The sequence below is a fragment of the Leptonychotes weddellii genome, chromosome 5 (assembly GCF_054177405.1).
Source record: "Leptonychotes weddellii isolate Sample4059 chromosome 5, ASM5417740v2, whole genome shotgun sequence".
In the NCBI taxonomy this organism is placed as follows: Eukaryota; Metazoa; Chordata; class Mammalia; order Carnivora; family Phocidae; genus Leptonychotes; species Leptonychotes weddellii.
Genome location: NC_138373.1, coordinates 141,859,104 through 141,876,261, shown reverse-complemented (window position 1 = coordinate 141,876,261; position 17,158 = coordinate 141,859,104). Strand labels below are relative to the sequence as shown.

Below are 17,158 nucleotides of genomic sequence, written 5' to 3'. Positions count from 1 at the left end.
AAGAAACGAAATGTTCCAAGAGGTATCAGTCTGACTTATCTGAAACTTGTAAATGTGATCTTTTGTCACGTAACTTGCTATAATTTCATTGCTTATGTAAAGCATGATTATTAAATAAAATTTTATTTGTTCACCTATATCATAAATTTTTATTACAGGAAATTGTTTGTTCACTTAAGCTGCATATGAACTCACTGGCCTTTTGTTGATTAATCCTCCACTACAAATCCTGGGTGAGTGTGCTTATCAAGGAGAATCTTCACTAGCTTCCACAGCTGTCAGGAATTAAACTATCTGATAGCAGATCCAACCATTGTACAAAGGTTTATTCCTGCACAATTTGCAAATTTCTCATGTTTGAACCACATCTACTTCTTTGACGCTGACTGTTGACTCATCAGATCACCACTGAAATATTCATGTGCTCTCTTCATTTGGATTTCTGATTCTGGGGCCCACTACCAAAAAACAAAACAAAACAAAACAAAACAAAAAAACCTAGATGCTCTAGATTCTTCTTCCACATTTAGTTCTTTAACTAGTTCGTGGCCAAGCTAAGTCAGGGCTGTTCCTGACAGACAATCCTTGAGGTAGTCTATTACACACATTTTTGGGATGCCTCACTGTGCTTGCCTGACAAACCCACACAATCCCTACCTGCAGACCCTTTTCTTTCTAGTAACTATCCACTGCTCTTAAAATCCATCCAGGCTTAAAAAGGCAGCCATCTATTAAATTCAAGCTAATTTTTCACCATATTGCAAAGGCAAACATAGAGTATCTTCAGCTTTGAAATGGGGGGCAGGAAACTTGAAGAAATATGGTTCATTTTAGTTGTTAAAAATGTTTTCATTAACTTTCATCAATCCATGAGAAAGGAGTAAATTGCTTTAAGCCTATTTTACATTAATATCATCAGAATTTGTATGATCAAAATACAAACTCAAATTCTATCCAGATTATATGAGTTGGATAAAAATATATTAACCAAAATATCTAAATATAAATTGTGGTTATATGAATGTGTACATCACTCCGACTCTGTGGAGGACAGGCATCAATAATGTTGGTAATAAAGGAACACTATCCATGTGAAATGAGAATATTCTGGGTCCATTTTATATTTATAAAGTCTGGAGATTGAAGAAGAGATTTCAGGCACTGTCTTTTAAAAATCAGGAGCTGAAAAGCAGTAAGAATAAATTCCTCTTATATCCAGCAACACTGATGAACTTCATATTGTATTGAGGGAAACAAAAGCAGATGCAAAAGAATACAAACTGCATGATTCCATTTATACGTTCAAGAAGGTGGGCATTGGGAAAGAGAGAACCTTATGAGATGCTGAGTATCCTCATCTAGATGATGGTTAAGCGGGTGTTATGTATCAGTCTGTACAGGTTAGATATAATTAATGCTGCCACATCGATGCACTTTACATACTTCACAATATATGTGTGCCCAATCAACCAATAAATTGCTCTTCGGTAAAGCATTAGGTAAACTTTGGTTAAATACTAATAAAACTTACAAATCTATATTGACAGAATTGAAATTTCCTAACAGAAGAAACCATGTCTGTTTCACTTAGCACTGGACACTACCTAACTGGAGAAGAGTTTGAGTCATTCAGCCATGTGACAGTGACAAGATAGAGGTTGGGATACCATATACTAGGAAATGAAGGGCCATGATAGAGTCTAACAAGTCTCTCTTCCCTGTCCTTTGGTGGTGGCAGGGAGTAACACCCTGTTTGAAGTAGGGCACATGGCACACAGTATATGGAGGTTTTGGTCTTTAAGGACTGACATGCTCGTGAAAATGGCCTTTGGTCAGCCCACTTTGGGTAAAAGTCAGAGCCCAGATTTCTGCCCAAGACAAAGCTACTCTGTAGAACAGTACGAAACAGACTGGGGGCTGACTGGGGGCTTTTGGGAGAATTGTCAAGATGAACCCCTCTGGCTGCCATTGGGTTTAAGAGGGACTGTGGAGAGAAGTAACATGTTAATGAAATTTTATTGTTGGCTGAATGATCTGTGTAGTAAAACCTCTTCATTTCCTCTTTGCAAAGTCTGGTAAAATTCATGTTGTTCATTTACAGAACATATTTCTTTGTAGGAAAATGAACATAAATGCTGGGTCCTACTTTTAAGGTGAGCACTGATTGGAATTGTCTTGCTCCTTTTGGGTGGCTGTAGCAGAATACTGTAAACTGGGTGTCTCAAACAGAAATTTCTCACAGTTCAGGAAGCTGGGAAGTCCAAGATCAAGGCACCAGCACATTCAATGGTAAGAGCCTGCTTCCTGGTTCATAGGAGGCCGTCTTGTGTCCTCAAGCAGAAGGGGTAAGGAAGCTCTCTGGGTCTCTTTTACAAGGCACAAAGCCCATTTGGGAGACCTCTTCCTCCCAAAGAACCTGCCTCCATATACCATCACACTGGGGATTAAGTTTCAACATATGATTTTGGGGAGGATGCATTGTTTATACCAGAAGGCCAGACTACATTTGCAGATGGCCAATAACATTACCTTCACTTAGTCTGCCGTGTTTTTAAGAATCCCTGAGGGATGAAGGACACCAGGAGGACACAAAAAGGGCAATGGTACATATCAAATAGGGTAGGCTCCAGGAAGCTCTTGGCCTGGACTGAAGATAGCCCATGTAGTCTAGGAAGCTCTCCTGTGTCATGATAATACAGATGGGATATGTATGAACCTGCCAGCAGGAAGTTAAGAAACAGGGTTTCCTTCTTCATTCCTAATGGAATGTTGAGAACAAACCATAGTTTTCAAGTCCTGGTTCCTCTCTGGATTTATTTGCTAATCTCTATCCTTTATCAAAATCTTTTTCTTTTCTTTTTCTCCAATTGTTCCAGCCTGGTCTTAGCTGGGCTAGTTCAAGGGAAGAGGAAGTCTTGTTTCGAAGTTGGGCCAGAGAGTGGTAACAAGGCAAGAGCACCTTCTTGTGGCTGAGTAGCAGGTAGCAAGAAACGTTAGCTCCTGGATCTACCCCAGGGGAGAAACGCCAGGAAATGCTTTCTGAAGTATAAGCTTTGGAGTTCTCTTATCATTAAGGTAGGTCGTTTTTTCCTTAGATCATTTCTTTAGCACCACAGGGTTACAGACCATGAGGTCTGAAGTGCAAAGAAAATAGGTTTTTTAAAATCATGAATGTATTTTAGCATGAAGACTACCATATGCAATTTTGTTGTCACTAAAGCCATCAGATGTTAGAGTGGTATTTTTTTTTGCCTTAGTGTATGACAGGAAAACAATTTTTTAATCAATATAGGTCAAATAATCTCTACTAGCATTGTTTACCTGAAAGTGTTGCATAAACAATAGTAAGAGCAAGGACATTTCGTCTGTACTTTCAAATGGGGCTCAATCATTTACAAGTCGTTCACTGGCAGCTTTTTTCACCAAGTCTGTACAGATTATAATCTATTTAATAAAAGATTAGAAACAATGAAGTTAATTGTTTTTCCCTCTCCAGCATTTGCTTTAAGAGAAAAATCTTGAAATTGGTAGGGATTTCTGATGCCAGGGAATCATGAAATGTAAGAGAATATTTAGCAATCAGGGTGGCTTAGCTCATGATAATCAGCATATGGACAATTATAATTTGCATTCCAGTTACTGAAGCTGAGAAAGCCTTGCTCAGGTTGAACATACGGTGAGTAGAAGATCTCTTTTTCTAAGAAATAAGATGGAGAGAGTCTTTGGAGAATGGCTTCACTGAATTGGTAAGTTAGCTTTCTTCGGATTTTGGTGATTTCCCCAGTTCTTCCATAATTCCTCAGTGCTCTGGCCATTTTCTGGTAAGTCATGGTCTTCCGGTTACCTTTTCTTTTCCCCCAAAGTTGGGCAAGTTTTTCTTTGTTTTTTGACACGAACTGAAAAATGCCTTTGGTTTTATCTACCCACTGAATACAAGCTGCCATCTCAGGATTACACAGGGATTCATGAAGGTATTCGAACAGTCGGAGCTTCTTCCTGCCTAAAATTGAGAAAAACAATGTCATACTCCACCATGGCTATGCACAAGGAAACAGCCTCAAGAAGGGTTTGTTGAGTGCCTACTAAATTCAAAACTGCACTGGGACTTGAAAGTCAGAGGTCTGTTTGGCCTGCCTAACTGAAGTTTCAGTTGGACCTTGCTTTGTTGGGGATGTTGTAAAAATTTTTGTACTGTCCTTCACTGGAAAGGAAAGCCTGGTGCCTTTTTATCCAAGTCTGCCATCTGTCAGGTGGTCTTTCTTCACCATTAAATCTTGAACTACTAGTTCTATGTCGTATGTTAGAACAACAAAACTGAGCAAAATGAACTGCAAAGTTTAGTGGTTTTAAATAAAGAGAGGCCTCAAAAGCCATTTTCAGAAAGCAAATCATTTGAAAGGGCTTTATTCAAATAGTCAAGTCAAATGAGGTAAGGAATGTGAAAGTATTTTATAAAATGCAAAATAGTATTCAAATATAAATATGAGTAAAATTAAGAACAAAGACTTAGGTAAAAAAAAAAACTGGTCTACATAGTTATGCAAAAAATAAAGAATAGAAAAAACTGGAGTGGAAATGCCACCTTCATTGCCATCTTCATGACATTTTGACATCATTTATGAGCAATGACAATGGGCATTGTGGTTATTTTTCATTGCTGTGAAATAAAATGGTACCACCAGAGTTTATCTCTTTAGGAATACAGCCCTATATTTCAGAATGTCTAGACAGAAAACTTCAAGAGGATTTGTTGTGATTTTTGTTAAGTTGATTGGATGTCTTTGGCCTAACAAAGAACAAAGGGGACAGCCCATTTTGTGACTTCTGAATTGGCCTGTAAATATGATGCCTTACCAGATCTATCAGTAGCTAACACATTCATGGCCAAATTGCCTTTTCCCATAGAGAGAGTGGAATAGTGGATTCCCAAACTGCTTTGAACAGTCTCTGGGGAGTAATACTCTTGCATCAGTCATCATTCATCCTAAAACCTCAAAGGTTTTTAAGATTATCTTTTTGTGGTTATATTATCTCAAAATTACAAATTGAGAAATGAAAGGGACTTACCAAAAAACACATCATCAATTAAAAGTCACAGCCTTAAATTTTGTCTCTTATCCAGTGGTCAAATCAATGATAATGGATCCTCACCTTTTAAAATTTGTTTTCAGTTTTGAAAAAAAATTTCAATTTTTATTAAAATATGATGTGGGGCTCCTGGGTGGCTTAGTTGTTAAGTATCTGCCTTCGGCTCAGGTCAAGATCCCAGGGTCCTGGGATCGAGCCACACATTGGGCTCCCTGCCCCTCGGGAAGCCTGCTTCTCCCTCTCCCACTCCCCTTGTTTGTGTTCCCTCTCTCACTGTCTGCCAAATAAATAAATAAAATCTTAAAAAAAAAAAGTATGATGTGCTCAGAGTAAAAGATTCAAACAAAAGCATAAAGTGAAAGTAAAATTCCAGTCTATTCTACTACATATTTTTTTTTTTAAAGATTTTATTTATTTGAGAGAGAGAGAATGAGAGAGAGCAAGCACATGAGAGGGGGGGAGGGTCAGAGGGAGAAGCAGACTCCCTGCCAAGCAGGGAGCCCGATGTGGGACTCGATCCAGGGACTCCAGGATCATGACCTGAGCCGAAGGCAGTCGCTTAACCAACTGAGCCACCCAGGTGCCCTCTACTACATATTTTTTTAAAATTTTTAAAATTTGCATATAAACATACACACATCCTTTAAAAATACCAGTGGTGGGACGCCTGGGTGGCTCAGTCGGTTAAGCGTCTGCCTTCGGTCCAGGTAATGATCCCAGGGTCCTGGGATCGAGTCCCACATCAGGCTCCTTGCTTAGCACGGAGCCTGCTTCTCCCTCTCTCTCCCTCTGCTTGTGCTCTCTGTCAAATAAATAAAATCTTTAAAAAAATAAAAATAAATAAAAATACCAGTGGTATCATATTATTTTGCAGTTTTTTTTCAGTAAGTAATATATCTTAAATCAGAGAACAATACAGAAATTAGCTATAGATGGGTAAAATACCCAGCTGTTGAAGTAACAACAGTTACTTCCGGGACCTAACTTGGAAAGAAAGAAGGAACACTTCGACTTTAAATAATGTGCATTATTACTTTTAAATCATGGAATTAAAAAGGATTAAAACAATTTATTTTAGAGGGGTTTTTTTTGTTTTTTTTTGTTTAAGATTTTTATTTATTTGACAGAGAGAGAGAGCACAAGCAGGGGGAGTGGCAGGCAGAGGGAGAGGGGGAAGCAGGCTCCTCGCCAAACAGGAGCCCAATGCGGGACTCGATCCCACGATCCCAGAATCGTGACCGGAGCTGAAGGCAGCCGCTTAATTGAGCCACGCAGGCACCCTAGAGTTCTTTCTTTATCAACGCATTAAGATATGCCTTCTTGCCTTTTAACAGCTATGTGTTCTGTTTTATGCATGTACTATTTTTCTCTGGATAATGAATCCCCAAATAATTTTGAAATTTCATTCTGTTTCAAATGTATCCCTGTTTCAGGTGGAAGATGAAACTTTAAAAACAGAAAATGGTGGGTGATATGGCCCATACTGGCAAAGCTTTACAACATAAAACATCATTGAAAAGATAGACTTTACATCCTGGAGTTTATAGTTAGTTAAAAAAATAATAGTAATAATGACAAGCTAAACACTGGACTGAGGTAGAAGTGTTATTCTCCTTATATTAAATTACTACTAGTAACAGTTCAATATTCAATACCAATATTCAGTGATACAGATTTATTTTACGTGTGTGATTTTATGCACTATTCTTTGCTGGATTAGATTATTGCTGAATATTTAGAATTTTGTTCTAGGATACAGTATTCTAGGATGCAGATATAGGAACAAAACTAGTTTTCAAAAAAATATTCATTGAAAATAATTTAGAAATTATGATATGAAAAAAATTTCATTGTAAAATTATGATGCATCTTACACATCTCTGTACCTTATACACAGACAGATGCAGTAGGTAAGTTCCATTCTTTTCCTTCAAGAAACAACACTGCAAGGAACATCCTAATGTGTATAGTACACACACACACACACACACACACACACACACCCCCTATGGTCTCTTGAGAAATTATCCAGTGCCAGGCTATGAGAGTAATGCTTTACATGGACTTTTTCATTTAATTTTTACAGCAATCTTACAATGTTTGTACAATTATCATTATTTGTTCTTTGAATGAGGACACTGTGGTACAAAAAGTTAAGTGATCTTCCCAGGCTCGCACAATTAATCCAGAGTTCACACTCAGTTATATAGTCCCTAAGAGTCGAAAGATAAATTTAAGTCTTTGGTAGTTATTGCCAAATTGCCTTACAAAACTTTGTACCAATTTACACTCCCTCCAACAGTACATGTGCCCGTGTGTGGCCCACACACAGCCATCAGAGGCTACTATCCTGCTTTATTACTTTGTCCACTGTTAGGTGAGATCACCACCATCTTCAATTTATGAAATCAAGGTTTCAAATTTACAAAATATTGAAATTATTATGAAACTTCATTTGCAGGAAACTTAATTGAGAAGACAACTTCTATACTAAGGCCTTCATGATTAGGGTTAAGACTGCTAAAACAACTTATGGAAAAGTTCCCCTTTCTATACCCCAAATATAGACACATTATTCTTGAATACAGATTTATTTGAGTGAAGTGACACTTTGCAGCTTCACATTTTTATGAAGCAATAAGAAGGCTCACCCAAGATGAATGACTTGGAGTGGTTCAGTCTGTCAGAGGTAAATTATTCTTAATCACAATACTATAATATTTTGCAAATGCAGTTCTAAACTCAGATATGAAATCCCTTTAAAGTTGATTTGAAGAAGATTTGGTTCTTTTACCTGTAAAGAGAGTGATGGATCCACATACCTTTTCCTCCCTTTTGATGGAGAACAGCAGGTTGTACCAGTTGGTTTTCAGGGATATTTGGCAGAGATTGATGAGTATTTCCTTCAAAATAGAGGTCCGCAGCACTGTTCTATATAAATAATGCAGCAGGATGTTAAGTGGGACTTTCCATGTGGCCCCCAGTTGATGGCTAAAGTCAAAAGCTGAGGACAAAAAGAGTGCTAAGCATCTCCTAAATTCTAAAAAGCATAATCCTCAACTGTAGCCAGATACCTCCCAGGGCAGAACTAGCCTCAAACCCACATAGAGAGAGGATCAAGGGATGGAAGGTACTCTTTGGCTTTGTGAAGACTTTCATATCATCCCTTCCCTGTAAGAAAGAAGAGGGGGTTGCTTCCTTCCTTCTCCCTAAAAATACCAGGAAGAAAATTTTAAAGAATTATCAGTACAAAATTGAAGTGCCAGCAAAAAGGGGAAGAAGATGGGCTTCCATTCCTCTGTTGGATGCCCATCTGGGCAAGAGGAGACAAGAGAAAGATGACAGCCAAGGGAAGGCAGAGCCAAGAGATGGGACAGGAGCAAGCAGCCTGAGCTGTTACCATTACATATGGCAAGGATATGTAGGTCTCCATGGGTTAATTCGACAAAGATGGACTTGAGCCACCTTACCATACCCCCTAAGAGACTTCCCAGCAGGCAAGGAGTCCCCCCCAGCCACAAGAGGCTGTGATATATACTGGGGAGTAGGAGTTGAAGGGGAAGCAGGGTTGCCAGATTTAGCAAATAAAAATATCCGCATGCTGTATTTTACTTGGCAACCCTAAGTAAGGTAGAAGAGGTTAAGCTGGAACCCAAATTCCCTGTTCAAAGAAATGTCCTGTGGAGAGGCCTTAACAGAACAATTTAGAGGGTCAGGGAAAGGACATTTGACATAGCATGGTTGAAGGTAATGACTAAAAAAAGAAAAAAGAAAAAAGAAAAAACATTTCATATTTACACCACACCACATGGCATTAAGAAATACAATACAAGGGCACCTGGGTGGTGCAGTCCATTAAGCGTCTTACTCTTGGTTTTGGCTCAGGTCATGATCTCAGGATCATGGGATCGAGCCCTGCATCAGGCTCTGTGCTGAGTGCAGAGTCTGCTTGAGTTTCTCTCTCCGTCTCCCTCTGCCCCTTGCCCAACTCACTCACTCTCTCTCTCCCAAATAAAGAAATAAATCTTTAAAAAAAGCAAAAGAAAATAATACAAAAGAACACATGAATGGAGAGATAGATGGTGGGGACACTTTGTTTGCAGGGAGCTATAACAATATCCATGAGTTGGTCCAAGACGTGTAGCTAGCTCTGAGCTTGGGAAGGGAAACAGCAGGTTAATACAAGATTGTAGGTAAAGCCAGTGCAGGGGAAGTTTGGACTCTGCCCTATGGCTTATAGGGGAACCATACTTTTTTGCAATTTTCCAGGTGGACGAGAAGCAGTAATGTGAGAACCCTAAAAACACATCTTTCTAGAAGTCATTCAAACCCTGTGATGCTGGATGGAGAGCAATGACGGAGGGCAGTTTCCTTCTTGACAGCCTTGCTGAGGATCACCCATGTTGACTGTCAAATTCACCGCACTGATGTCTGTGAGTGTTCTCACAGTCACCGCTGCCTCTAAGCTGGGTTCCAGCAAGCTTACACCAAGTGGAAGGCAGGTGTGAATAGGGAATTTGCCTGTTACTGGGAGATTGGTCTATTGGTACATGTACTCACTATCACTGTTCTCCAATTATAGACAGGTTCCTCTGTAGGCAGCACACCATAGCAGTTGGAATGTCCTCTGACATGAGAGCAGTGGTTGATGAAAGCCAGGTAATTTTTGTAATCTAATTTAAAAACAGAAAAAGAAATTCCAAAAGTCGAAGTTTACAATTGCATGCGTGTGTGTGCAATGTGTATGATGTTTATATATGCATATATGCTTATATATGTGGTTGCTTCATCATGTGTTCTCTATCACTTTGCATTTCCCTACATTTATTGCATTATACTGGTTATCTTTTACATATCCCATTTCCCTTACTGGAGCACATGTTCCTTGCAAGCAGAGATCCCATGATTTCTTTTCTCTTGGAACTTCCCAAAACACCCTGTGTAAACTCAATAGGCAATATACCTGTATTTCACCTACACTATCTTTCACAGTCTATAGGGCAATGGGTGAGGAATAATAAGAATATTTACTCTCAAAAGAAAAGAATGTTCTTCTGAGTAGAATATCTCTTGTATGGAAGGTCTATGAGATAAAGTAGAATAACCGAAAAGCCCACTCTGAACAATTAAAATTATCTATTAGATAAATATCAACCAGTATGCTTAACAGCAAATAATTTTATGTGCTAGTATTCCAATGTGGAATGTCATTCTCTATATTCTTGCATTTTCATATGTGACACTTTAAATTTACGTAGGCTAGGTAACCCTGGAAGCTTTTTGCCTTTGTTAGAATAAACCCTAGATGCACTACATTAAAATGGTCTTCTCTGTTCTGATACGTCTGTGTGCCCAAGAAGCCATTTGATTACCACTAAAAGAAGGGACTGATATCTTTACCTGGGGAGTACTGAAGATCTCCAGTTGAATGTTGCCTCAACACCTCAAAAGCATCCTCAAAGTCTTGTCCCAGCTTGTCTTGTTCAACACAGGACTGCTGCAACAATGGCAGAACCCTCAAGTTATGAAATTATCAATTGAACTTAATCTTTCTGATATAAAGGAAGGTTTCTCACCCACGACACTATTGACACGTAAGGTTGGGTAAGTCTTTGCTGCAGAGGGCTGTCCTGTGCATTGTAGAAAATCTAGCAGCATCCCTGGTCTCTACCCACTCACTGGATGCCAGCAGCACTCTCTCAACCCTGGTTGAGATCCACTGCTCTATAATATACAATATTTAGAGAACAGTATTCATTCTATGGTATAGTATTTAACATTCTCATAAAATTTTAGTAAGGAGTTGTATAGCAGGAGACTGATTTGGAAAGAGGGATCAAGGAAATACCTTTAATGAAACAATCTGAATCACTGCTTAAAATGGAATGCTCTTAATTTCAAAAGCATGTCCCCAAGATATAAAATTAAACTTTTTTTTAAGATTTTAATGTATTTGAGACCCAGAGAAAGTGTGTGTGAGCGGGGAGGGACAAAGGGGGAGGGAGGAAGAATCTGAAGCAGACTCCATACTGAGCATGGAGCCTGATGCGGGGCTGGGTCCCACCACCATGAGACCATGACCCAAGCTAAAACCAGGAGTCGGACCCTTAACAGACTGAGTCACCCAGGCGCCCCCAAATTGAACTGTTTTGCAAACCATTTCATGCCCTTATAATCTAATCCATATATTTTATTTTCAAAATGGAGGACATTCATCCTTCAAAGAGGATGCTCAGGGGCGCCTGGGTGGCTCAGTCGTTAAGCGTCTGCCTTCAGCTCAGGTCATGATCCCAGAGTCCTGGGATTGAGCCCCGCATCGGGCTCCCTGCTCTGCGGGAAGCCTGCTTCTCCCTCTCCCACTCCTCCTGCTTGTGTTCCCTTTCTCAAGCTGTGTCTCTCTCTGTCAAATAAATAAATAAAATCTTAAAAAAAAAAAAAAAAGAGGATGCTCATCCTCCAAAGAAGATTAAAATGCCAACTTACCATGCTTCATTAATATATTGACAATTCTGAAAAAGATTAATAAACAAAATTAATAGTGTATTTAATTTGCCTCTGAATTAAAAGATCTTACTCTAAGTATTTTCTGAAAATACTTTGTAGGAACCAAAAGTACCATCTGAAGTCTCTTTAATGAGTACACATTTTTCTTCTTATAAAATTGCCTACAAACTTTTTTTTCGCTTTTCTATTATTACAAAACTTTTTAAATGTTAAAATAGCTAAATAGAGTTAATTACCTAAACTGCTTAACTTATAAGAGAATATAAAAGTAACTCAGGAGAACACTTAAGTATTTCAAAATTGTTTTAAGAATTAAAGTATTTAAGGGGTGCCTGGCTGGCTGAGTCAGTAGAGCATGCGACTCTTGATCTTGGGGTTGTGAGTTTGAACCCCACATTGGGTGTAAAGATTACTTAAAAATAAAATCTTAATAAAAATTCTGAAAATCAGAATCCTTTTTACCTTAGCATAGTTCTCCATTTATATTGGTGATTTTCTTTTTTTTCCCCCAATCTTTCTGGTGTCAACCTACTGAGAATCTGGTGAAAGATAGGCTTTTTCTCTCTTGAAATGTGAATCTACATTACAAATAAAATTTACCCTATAAAACCCATCCATTGACTTTTTAAAATCCTAGGATAAGAACCCTGGTCTACTTTCTTATCCATGTAAGTTAGATTTTGTTTTAAATAAACAGTGATAAAAACAAAACAAACATTAAATGGTTTTTAAAAGATGTAAGTTCTATAGAACTAAAAACAAACAAATCTACATAACATGAAAGAGCATGTGGGGGGTCCAACACTGCTTATCATTTTATTTAGCACAAGCAACTGTTTACACAAGTTATCATTTACCCTGCAAACAGTGAGTTTACTCGTTAACACTGTAGAATACAAAGAGATGATATAATCTAACACACTATTACTATACATATCCATCAATATAATAATTAATCAATATAATATGTCAGCAGACACTGAAATTCTATTCTGCTCTTCAAAATCACTATGCCATGTCAGTTCAAAGAAAATATGAGGAAAAAAATCCCTAAAAAAGGTAGGTAACTATGTAAGGTGATGCAAGTGTTAACTAATCTTATTGTGGTTATAATTTCATAATATATTCGTATGTCAAATCATCACATTTTCCACCTTAAACTTGTACCTCAAAAAAGCTGGAAGACAACTTTCCAATGTGAGAGATGTTGAACATTTTAGCAAGAACTTAAGGGGAAAAAAGAAAGAAAACCCATAAATCACGCCTGGGCTATGATCCCTAATGATTATCATCAGTATATGTATTTTTAAAAAGCCATGTCAATGACTTTCAATTAACTATGCCTCAACTCATAGCACCAAAACAAATGAGTGTTGTAGTTTGAATCGAATACTTAAATGCCTTTAACTAAAATACTCCACAAAATTATCACAACAATCACAACTCTTAAAAGTAGCAAACCCAAAGGGAAGAAAAAAAGCTCAAAAACGCTATTGATCACTTCAATTGCTTAATATTTCTTGTATCTGAACAATCAATATGAGAAACATTCTTTAGGGCAAAGGAGAAAATTATCACAAGGTATTTTGAAAAACAGAGGCTAAACACTTACCAGGAAGACACTTCAACCCTTTACAAAGATGTTTCATTAATATCAGAATCGTTAAGACAGAACTGTCAAGAACTCACTGGCAGAGTTGCATTAAATAGCTGTTTTTAAGGAAGTGCTACAAAAGGGGATTTTTTTTAAAAGATACAGTGTACTCATGATTTCTATTTCACGATACAGCCAATAGACAACAGGGGCTATTATTTTGAAGAGACATGTTGAAGTTTATATCCCGTGGGCCAAAAGCATCCAAACAAACCCCATGCCCCGGCCCAGCCTAAATTGCAGAGCCTCTGGCCCCCCACAGACACGCTGGAAACCTCTGACCTGCACAACTCTCGTTCATCCCTTTTTTGTTCCTGTTTTTCCCCCCTGATTCTAGACCCTATATTGCCTTTCTTGCCTGGACTGTAAACAACCTTCACTCTGGCCTTCCCAAATTGGTCTCTTTCCTCTCAAACCACTTCACTCCTACTTATCGCCTTACTTAGAGATCTTAAAGGTGCAGGCTCTTGTCCTGGCATTTGAGGCTCCTCATCCCAACCTTAGCCTTATTTACCACCATTCATTTAGGAGCAGGAAATGGAATCCATTGCTATGGTCTTCCCTCCATACCTAAATCCAGCAGAGCTTCCCAAACAGTCAAGAATGGCTCATGCGTGGTGATCCGGGATACACTTGAAGCTGCTGATCTGCAGAGAGGTCCAGTTCTCTTATTTAGCTAGAAGTTCTACTGGAGATGGATTTTGGTGGCTCTGATGGAAATCATGGGGTGTACCCTCCACCTATAATGCTTCCTTCCCAGTCCATCCATCTGCCCCGTTACCCATTCCATTTTACCTGTCTTTCTGATCTAATATCCACATGTACCAAGCAGAAATAACTTTCCCTCTGAAACACGTGTCTGAACCACCCTTACCTAACTGCAAACTTCTACCATTTTAAAAGATACCACATTTCGCCAGGGGGAAAACCACCTAAGAATTTTTTGTAAACCTTTTGGGTGGGGAGAGAGATTTTCTGTTTTGCATTGTTGGAATCTGAGCTGACCTTTGATACGGGACTATTGTTCTAGACCATCTACTTTTTGGACCCAATTTGTTATGCAAATGTAAACACACATCCCCTCTTCTGAAATGTAGATGTTATAGTAACGACCATATAAAACTGTAATCACTAATGTTGATGAGGTTTTAATCTGTACCATTTCCATGTCTACGCCCTCCGCTTTGTTCTGTTCATTCATTTATTTAACAAGTATGTATTTCTGAGCTTTTTTCTCTACTGGACACTGTCCAGTGTCCTGGGACTATAACCCTGAACAAGTTCTAATGAGGAGAAATAATTTTTTTTTTAAAGCAAACTACTCAAGTGTTAAATTATGAGTACTAAGAAAACGATAAGAGAAAGGTGATAGGGAGAGAGTATGGAGTCATGATGAATGGTCACGAAAATTCTCTGGGGAGGGAATGTGTGTGTGAGCTGAAATCTAACAATAAGAAAGAGTGAGCAAAAGAAATGCAGAGATGCAAAGAACCAGGGAAGTAGCTCCTGGCAGAGGAAGCAACAGGTGTAAAGAACCTTAAATAGAAATGAGTGTGGTTTAGTCAAGGCATAGGGAGAAAGCCATGGGGGGCTCAAGCAAAATGAGCCTAGGGGCTGAGAGGCAAAGTTAGAAAGTAGGAGGGAGGATCCAGAACAACCCATACATCAAGCCAGAAGAACCAAAAAAAATATTTCAGAAGAATCAAAAAATTGCATGTGATAGTATTTGCCTGCTTAGCCCCATTTTACAGATGAGAAATACAAACCTAGGCTCAAAAAGGCTTCATGATTTTTCCTAAGATCCAATTGCAAGTGAGAGATAGGCTGGGCTGGATCTAGATTTGGGTCTAGATGTGGGAGATAGGCTGGGCTGGGTCTAGATTTGGGTAATTTCATGAACATAATCTCAACCAACATGCTGGAGCCCTGTGTCTGCAGGTTAGGTTCCATTTGACCAGGGTTCTCAGTCCACATGGTAGCCTCTGTAACACTCAACAGATACTTATAGGAGTGCAGGCTTGGTACATATTTGAAATGAATGGAAAAATAAGTGAACTTTCTAAGCCAGTATTTTCCCAGCTGGTGTCTCCAGAGTTTTATTCTGCAAGATATTAATAAATGGACCCTTGAGTGGCAGCCAGGGTTGCTATGTAGAACTTCTTCAGCCAAGCTCAGTTTGTAGAGTAGGTGACTCTTGATCTTAGAGTTGAGTTCGAGCCCCACATTGGTGGGTAGATTGTACTTTAAAAAAATCTGGGCACCTGGGTAGTTCAGTCCATTAAGCTCTTAGTTCGGCTCAGGTCATGATCTCAGGATCGTGAGATCGAGCCCCATGCACTCAGTGTGGAGTCTAGTCTGCTTGACATTCTCCCTCTCCCTCTGCCTAAAATAAATAAATAAAATAAATCTTAAAAAAAATCTTTAAGAACTTCTTCAGCCAAAGCAATGAGCACACTGATGTTTTTTGACACAACCCAATATTATAGATGAGAAAACAGAAACATGGTTTGGTGTTCTTTGTAGGGCTAAGATGTAAAAACGCTTTCAGCAACTTGAAAAGATGATGCAAGTCCTTTTAGCATTTTAGAGGTCAAAGCTTCTATTCCTTGAGAATCTACTGAAAGCTGTTGAGTTCTGTCCCTAGGAAAATGCTATCAGCACACATTATCAGGCGACCCTCCAAGTAGGGCCAACAGACTCCAGTTTAGGAACTCCTGCTATATTGTATTTTCAAAGCCTTCTTATTTAAGGTCTAAGTACTTTTTTTTTTTAAGATTTTATTTATCAATCTGTCAGGGAGAGAGAGAGAGAACACAATTAGGGAGAGTGGCAGAAAGGGGGAGAAGCAGGCAAAGGGAGAAGCAGACTCCCCACTGAGCAAGAAGCCCGATGTGGGACTCGATCCCAGGACCCTGGGATCATGACTTGAGTGGAAGGCAGACTCTCAACTGACTGAGCCACCCAGGCATCCCTAAGTACTTCTTCTTAAGACATTTATACCCAATAGACAAACACATACACAGAACATCTTTATCGATGTAGTAGACATCAACGATTCCCTCAACACCAGAAGTGAGCTGAGTAACAGGGGCTCTAAAGAGAGGATTCCTGATGAAGTCTCTTTTGCAGAAGTTCATTGTCCTCAGTGGTAACTGAGATTATTTTAAAAAATCTTAAGCAACAGATGTTCTGGATTCTATATCATCTGGTGCCAAGCTTCAGGTGGAAGATTGCATTTTCTGAGAATAGAGAGCTTCATATATATACATATATATATTTTTTTTTTTTGAGAGAGAGAGAGTGAAGTCTTCTGTTGGGCTCCATGCTGGGCGTGGAGCCTGCTTAAGATTATCTCTCTCCCTCTCCTTCAGCCCAACCACCAGCCCCCCAGCTCACATGTACACTCTCTCTTTCTAATAAAAAAAAAAAAATGTGGTGCATATATACAATGGAATATTACTCAACCATAAAAAGAAAGAAATCTTGCCATTTGCACCAACATGAATGGATATAAAAGGTATAACTAAGTGAAATAATCAGAGAAAGATAAATGCCATATGATTTCACTGATATGTGGAATTTAAGAAACAAAACAAATGAACAAAGGAAAAAAGAGACAAACCAAAAAACAGACTCTTAACTCTAGAGAACAAACTGATGGTTACCAGAGGAGAGGTAAGGTAAGGTAAGGGGTGAAATAGGTGAAGGGGATTAAGAGTACACTTATCATGATGAGCACTGAGTAGTATATATAATTGTTGAATCACTATATTGTACACCTGAAACCAATATAACACTACATGTTAACTATACAGGAAGTTTAAAATAATAATAATAATAATAAAATAACAAAAATAATAAAGAAATAACTCCACTGTTTAAGGGATTAAAGAACTGAGTCTTTTTTTTTTT

General features: G+C 38.6%; 1 protein-coding gene across 1 annotated transcript; it reads right to left on the bottom strand.

Moving 5' to 3' along the window:
- Positions 1-1,031: 1,031 nt before the first annotated feature.
- SPIC (Spi-C transcription factor) lies at positions 1,032-13,430 on the bottom strand. The gene is made up of 6 exons (XM_006731292.3): positions 13,205-13,430; positions 11,572-11,597; positions 10,489-10,585; positions 9,649-9,761; positions 7,911-8,019; positions 1,032-4,000 (listed from the first exon to the last, which is right to left on the bottom strand). Exons 2-6 carry the CDS (start codon positions 11,572-11,574, stop codon positions 3,573-3,575), a joined length of 750 nt encoding a protein of 249 aa, XP_006731355.1. The 5' UTR covers positions 11,575-11,597; positions 13,205-13,430; the 3' UTR covers positions 1,032-3,572.
- Positions 13,431-17,158: the final 3,728 nt, after the last annotated feature.

Bases quoted from the DNA above. Each gene is read 5' to 3' on its own strand.
- SPIC (XM_006731292.3), bottom strand. The intron at 9,762-10,488 runs GTAAAGATATCA...TTTTTAAATTAG, and splicing joins AGATCTTCAGTACTCCCCAG to ATTACAAAAATTACCTGGCT. The intron at 4,001-7,910 runs GTATGTGGATCC...TCTCAATTTTAG, and splicing joins CCATCAAAAGGGAGGAAAAG to GCAGGAAGAAGCTCCGACTG.